The sequence below is a fragment of the Malania oleifera genome, chromosome 4, assembly GCF_029873635.1.
Source record: "Malania oleifera isolate guangnan ecotype guangnan chromosome 4, ASM2987363v1, whole genome shotgun sequence".
In the NCBI taxonomy this organism is placed as follows: domain Eukaryota; kingdom Viridiplantae; phylum Streptophyta; class Magnoliopsida; order Santalales; family Ximeniaceae; genus Malania; species Malania oleifera.
This window is the reverse complement of record NC_080420.1, coordinates 38,002,552-38,009,690: the sequence shown is the minus strand read 5'-3', so window position 1 is coordinate 38,009,690 and position 7,139 is coordinate 38,002,552. Positions and strand designations below refer to the sequence as shown.

Here is a 7,139-nt window from a genome sequence, read left to right as displayed (position 1 = left end):
GTTTCTCAAGAGAAACTGTCGATGGTTTAGGCCAAACTATCAACGGAAAGATACCAAGACCAAATTTCATTTCTGAAAGTTCAGATAAACGGTAGACGGTTCCTTCGACCGAAAGATACCGAGAGCATGCAATTCTGAAATTTAGCCAAACAGTCGATGGTTAGAGCCAAACCGTCAACGATTTCCCTCCAGTATTGATTCTACTATGCTTTTCTTCCTTGTGTAAATCATCCACTCAAAGATATGAGTCACAAAAACACAACAAAGTATGATGCAATACGTTTAAGTCAAGATGTAATGTAATTGTATTATCATATGAGGGTATTTTAGGATTTTCATATGAGGTTATACATGTACATACATAATATAGTCGAGGGTTGAAACCCTAAGGCAATTTTAATTTGATGATAATGGAAATTGTGTAGGGGCTCTATGGAGGCAGGCACAGTGTCAAACCATACCAATTCATTTTTCTTATTCTCATTTTTTATTTTCTCTATTTTTTGTATTTTTTATGTGCGTGTATGTGTGTATAATCTTAGTGCATGATTTGACAACGTTCACATTGACCTAGCTAGCATTTAACTAAATCCTCTAAGGTCATTAAAGAAAATGACAACCTAACTCTCTAGATAAATCCATTTAGAGGATTATGAATATTATATTTGGATTGCATTCTTAAGAAATTCGATCGTGGCCATCAACATTTGAAAAGATATTAGATACACCAGATATATACATCGAATCTTATATGATTTTGTCATGTGTAGGAAAAAAAAAGAACTTCTTAAATTAATTAAATACATACATATGACAAAAAATTATAAATCTGATATACACACACGTTGAATCTAATAATCTCTCTCAACATTTTAGGAGCTGCATTACTAGGAATTCTGTAGAATAGTTGACAATCTAAAGTTTGGTTTAGTTGATAGTACTAATGGAGATTTTTATAGAAGTTATGTGTAAATAAGTAGATTGTTGATTATATTCTTGTTTTTTCTTTTGTTTTTTTTTTCTTCCTTTGTGTATGTGCATAATCCTAAATCATATTCACCTTTATAGTAAAATGAGAGTGAGTGGGTTGTTTAGAAGATAATGGATGAAAGAAAATTTATGGAAAAATAATGACTGACTAAGGACGAAGTGGGTTGTTGCAATTTAAGATTTATGATGTGGGGATGAGAATGAAGAAAATAAATAACGATACGATAATTAAGATTAAAAGGAGAAATGATACAGTGTATAACAAATTATCATATTGATATGAAAAACTTTTTCTCATTTTAATATTAAAAGATCATATAATATTGAGTGTGAAAAAAATAAATTCCCTTTAAAATTTCATTATCATCATCATCATTCCTTCTCATCCATCAATTTCACAACATTTAGTACGAACAGTAATTTTGGACTACGAGCAATATATTATAGAAAATTGAGTATTGTGCTATATAGAACTAATATTTGACATTACTTAAAGAAAATGTCTTTCACTTTTTCTAAATTGCTCATAATTGTGCAAATCTATTGGTGAATAATTGATTTTTCCATTAATAGAGATGAAGTTTTGCATGCTTTTTTTATAACTTGAGGTAGCAACTCGGGATTGGAAAATGAATATTAAGAAACAAACAATGTTCTAAAAGACAAGACTATAAACTAGAGTTCGATTGAAATTAAACAGTAATATTTAAGTGAGGAAACTTTTAATGGATTAAAGCTCCTCGTTTTGTTCTTTTTATTTTTATTTTTTTTATAGCTGTTTAATTTGTGAATGAAGAAATGAGTTGTATCATCATCATTTCTAATAATTCAATTATGAATTTAGTAAGCACGCATTATTTTTAGTAACTTTTAGTATGTAAGGTATGACATCAAATAATGTTCTTTAACTATTATTTCATGCGGAAAAAAATTGCAATTTAAGTTAATAGAGAGAGAAGGAAAAAAAGAAGAAGAGAAAACCAAGCATTTTATATTTCAAATAAATTAACACAAATCATTTCTCAATTGGTCACTGCATGCTAATGCACACATAATTTACCCTATAAAAAATTGTTTACTTTAAACTTGCAGCCAACCTTTGTAAAATTAAAAAGAAATTTTTAAATATTATTTTACCAAAAATTTTAAAAAAATTTATAAACATAGTATTAAAAAATTACTTTTACTTTAAGATTCTCAACAGCTGGAAATTAGCAACGCAAGCAAAATCATCCTCCACTATTCAAACTTGTAATGATTGAGGTGGTGGGTAAATCAAAGGAGTCAAAAGAGTTCAAAGCAGGGCACATAAACAATGTGACCTCCCCTGTTCCTGCTTCAATGGTTAAAACTTAAAACTCCAATCTTAGGAAACTTGAAGCAGAGCACGGTCAATGGACGGTGTAATGGCATAACTATATAATTTTTGTCAGTTTGTACACGTCTTTCATGGTTTCCAACTTCCACCACCACATACGGCGTCGCTTTCAAACTTCCGCCGCCGCCGCGGCCACCACCACCATGATTCCACCATGAACACCCTCCTCCCCATCCACCTCCTCTGTTTTCTCTGCCTCTGCACCAATTTCAAATCCTCCATCTCCTACACCCCGTTGGAGAACATAGCCATAAACTGCGGCAGCAGCTCCGCCAGCGCCGCCGCTCAAGATGGCCGGACCTGGACAGGAGATAACTCGTCCGAACTCATATCCTCAGAGCATCTCAAATCTTCTTCCACCTCCAAAGCCTCCACTCAAGACTACGCCCCACAGATTCCTTATATGACAGCTCGCATCTCCCACTCCAAATTCACTTATTCTTTCGCGGTCGCCAGCGGCCCCAAATTCCTTCGCCTCCATTTCCACCCTGCTTCTTACTCTGCCCTTAACGCCTCCAAATCCTCCTTCTCTGTTTCCGTCAACGATCGGTACACTCTCCTTCATAACTTCAGCGCTTTGCTCACTGCCCAATTTCTCAATCAATCTTATTTTTCCAGAGAATTCTGCATCAACGTCGAGACAGAGTCGAGACTGAAGATAACCTTTGCTCCCTCTGCGGGTTCTTTCGCATTTGTCAATGGGATCGAGGTTGTCTCGATGCCAAAGAATCTCTACTTACATGCTCGGAAAATTCTCATCGTCGGAGAAACCCAAGAATTGCCTATTGATAATTCTACGGCGCTGGAAATGGTTTACCGGTTAAACGTTGACGGGCAAGCCATATCTCCTGCGAACGACACGGGAATGTTCCGGACTTGGTCCGAAGACGCTGGATTCGTCTTGGACACATCAGCCAGCCAAGACCCATATCATATAACAATCGATATTGAATTCAACAAAGTTGCAAACTATACGGCGCCGGAGATCCTGTACCGCACTGCACGATCAATGGGTATGAAAGGCGCAATCAACCAGAAGTACAATCTTACTTGGCTGTTCCCCTCCGATTCGGGATTCTACTACTTCGTTAGGCTCCATTTCTGCGAGATTGCGCCGGAGATTACAGGGATTAACCAAAGGGTGTTCGAAATTTTCCTCAACAATCAAACGGCTGACGATAACATGGACATAATGGTTTACGCAGAAGCAATTGGGGTTCCAATTTACAGAGATTTCATCGTGATGGTTCCTGAGTCAGGATCTGGAGGAGGAAAGCGAGATCTCTGGCTCTCGCTTCATCCCAGCGTCGGAACCAAACCCAACTACAGCGATGCTCTGTTAAACGGGTTGGAGATATTCAAAATCAACAACAGTGATGGTAATCTCGCGGGTCTCAATCCGGACCCAGTACTAGACCCGGATTCGGATCCAATTAAACCATCTATTCAATTACCCAAGCCCCCAAGGAAGATCCGAATACCGCTGGTAATAGGAGCAGCAGTCCTGGGGGCGGTTATCGCTGTACTTACGATTCTATCTTATTTCATTTTCTGGCGGACGACGGCGAAGGGCTCCAACTCTTCGAGAACGTCGTGGTTGTGTCCGTTGTCGGAATCCGGGTCGGAGTCGAGGAAGAAGAAATCTGCCCCGTCGGATCTCTGCCGGTACTTCTCGCTGGCAGAGATCAAGTCCGCCACGGACGACTTCAGCGACGCTTTCGTGATCGGCGCCGGCGGGTTCGGGAAAGTGTACGAGGGGCAGATCGACGGCGGAGCAACGACGGTCGCGATCAAGCGGCTGAGCGCGTCGTCCCGGCAGGGGGCCCACGAGTTCCGCACCGAAATCGAGATGCTCTCACAACTCCGCCACCTCCACCTAGTGTCGCTGATCGGGTACTGCGCGGAGCAGCAAGAGATGATCCTGGTCTACGATCACATGGCCCGGGGCACTCTCCGCCATCATCTCTACCAAACCAACAATCCCCCGCTCCCGTGGGTCCAGAGACTGAAGATCTGCATCGGCGCGGCGCGCGGCCTCCACTATCTTCATACAGGCGCGAAGCACCCGATCATCCACAGGGACGTGAAGACCACCAATATTTTACTAGATGACAAGTGGGTGGCCAAGGTGTCTGACTTCGGTCTATCGAAGATGGGGCCCACTGACATGTCACACACCCACGTCAGCACGGAGGTGAAGGGCAGTTTCGGGTATTTGGACCCGGAGTACTTCATGCGTCAGCAGCTGACGCCGAAGTCCGATGTGTACTCCTTCGGTGTCGTGTTGTTCGAGGTTTTGTGCGCAAAATCGCCGATGACGACGAACTTGGGGAAGGACGAGGTGTGCATGTCGGAATGGGCCCGGGCCCACCACGAGAGTGGGGAGCTAGATCAGATCGCTGATCCGCATCTGAGGGACGAGATTGCGCCGGAGTGTTTGAGGAAGTACGGGGAGATCGCGTACAAGTGCTTGATGGATCGGGGAATCGAACGGCCTTCGATGGCCGACGTGTTGTGGAACCTGGAGTGTGCGCTGCAGATTCAGGAGGGTGGAGTCAGGGATGGAACGGACGGTGGTGATGAGGTAAACGTGTCGCCGGGGGATTTGGCGGTGGGGCTCTCTGGGTCCATATTCTCGGAGATCATCAGCCCCAGAGGACGGTGAGGATGGATCGTGGCCGTAGGGGACGTGTGATACGATGGGGTATAGCCTCAGACTAACCGTTTGATCTTCATACTAACGCTATTGTTGACTTTGTCTCACCTAAAATTAGGGTGAGCATAATACAGATTTAACCAAATCGATGGAGTTCAATTGGTTTGGTTTGATTTGATTACAGATTTAGTAATTTTGAGTATTCAGTTTTTAGGTATGAAGAATTTTAATTCAATTAACCGAATTATTCGAATTACTAATTAATTAAAAATTAAATATAAATTAGTAATATTAAATATAATTCATATATTTTATATTATATAATTGTTCGATTTTCTTAATTTATTTATTAAATCAATGTCATTTTCCTAATTCAACTTTTACAATTAAAAGAAGGGATAAACATTAATTTTATAATTAATTTTAAAATTTGTAGTCATATTTTATTTTTATAATTAAGTTTAAATTATTTCGATCAAATTCAGTTAATCGAATTACCCGAAATATTGGTTCGGTTGGGTATGGTTCGGTTACAACACCTAATTCGATTGATTTGGTTAGAAATTATTATTAACAGAAAATTTTTAATTAATTCGGTTAATTAACCGAATTTAGCCGAACCGACTATTTGCATACCCCTACTTCAAATTTAGGGCATTTGGTTGATATAAGGGTGTGAATTGAAATTCATGCTAGTAATTATATCTCAATTAGAATGCTCAACATACCACTTGATAGATTTTCAATATATATTAAAATCGTCCCCTTGTATTGGGTCAGGCTTAAATTTGCTTAGACATTGGAGAATAGTTCGTCAAAGTCTATTTGAGTGAAGAAATATAAAAAAAGAATGTTGCATATTAGCACCCGAAAACTCAAAAGATCACTTATATATATATATTATAAATACACTAGTAAAAACTCATTAAAGTTTGCGAGAAGGTCACAATTTAGAGATCATGCGTCTGAAATTCTTATATCAATTAAAAAGAAATTAAACTAAAAAATAAATAGTAGAAGAAACGCTCACATGCATATATGGGATAGTAGAAAAAATAACAAGACCAAAAAAAAAATAAAAAGAAAGAACCAATAATAGGCCCTCTTTATTTTTAACTTTGATAGAATAGTAGCATTTTTTGTCAAGTAGGGCCGCTCATCGATTTGCTAAGAGCAAGGATATCAAGAAGCGAGTTTTCTCTCTTTGACTTGAAAAATGAATTTGGAATATGAGTTTATATAGACTTGAGCTGAATATAATATTTAAAACTCATATTAATTCTTCTTCTATGTTTAGTTATTTTCTTATTTTTCTTTGCTTTATATATGCCAAAAATCTTTCTATTTTAATCTTTTAATTTATCAAGTTGTAGTAGTGACAAACTTCAATGCTATATGTTTTTCTCATATGAAAAAGGATTTTCATCAAAATGCTTACTAAATTTAGCTAAGTTTTAGAAATGCATTTAAATTATTAGTTTTTTTAGTTAAAGTTTGTCTATAGTAAGAAAATATATTTGAGAAGAATAAATAATTATAAACTTTGGAGCGTTTATGTTTTAAATGAGACACACTTCTCTCAAAATCTTGTTTTCTATTATTTGTAATTACTCTAATTTTATATATAGTACTTACATCATTTGCAATGGGTTAAATCTATCTAGATGTAAAAATAAAATAAAAAATTCTAAAATTTATGAAGTGCCAACAAGTGTGGATTAAGAGTGAAACATGAAAATTTTTGGAGCATATTTTTTAATTTATTCTTTAAAAAAAATAGGATGGTACCTAAAACTATTTGGGTACCCAACTTGTTGACAAATGATTAGATGAATTACTTTATGCATATATTCATATTTGTATGCTTTTTTTTTTTTTTTTTCTCTTTTTATTGTTAGGACTGACTGGGTACACATGAGTGAATACTAACTTGACGCAAAAAGTTAAGTCTATGGGGTCTTGAACCCAACCATGTATATAAACATTCATCATTCACTCAATTTTTCCAATATGGGACAAAATTGCAAGTGAAATTCTCAACAATCTCCCCTTCATTTATGAGTTCCAACTGTTCCTCTTTGAACGAAAATTGTCTCCCTTCTAGGACTAAGTCCA

The 7,139-nt window shown here is 37.6% G+C and overlaps 1 protein-coding gene across 1 annotated transcript; it reads left to right on the top strand.

The window, feature by feature from the left end:
* The first annotated feature begins 2,232 nt into the window (after positions 1-2,232).
* On the top strand, positions 2,233-5,217 carry LOC131154483 (receptor-like protein kinase FERONIA). Its single transcript, XM_058107289.1, has one exon. It carries the CDS (start codon positions 2,523-2,525, stop codon positions 5,031-5,033), a length of 2,511 nt encoding a protein of 836 aa, XP_057963272.1. The 5' UTR covers positions 2,233-2,522; the 3' UTR covers positions 5,034-5,217.
* Positions 5,218-7,139: the final 1,922 nt, after the last annotated feature.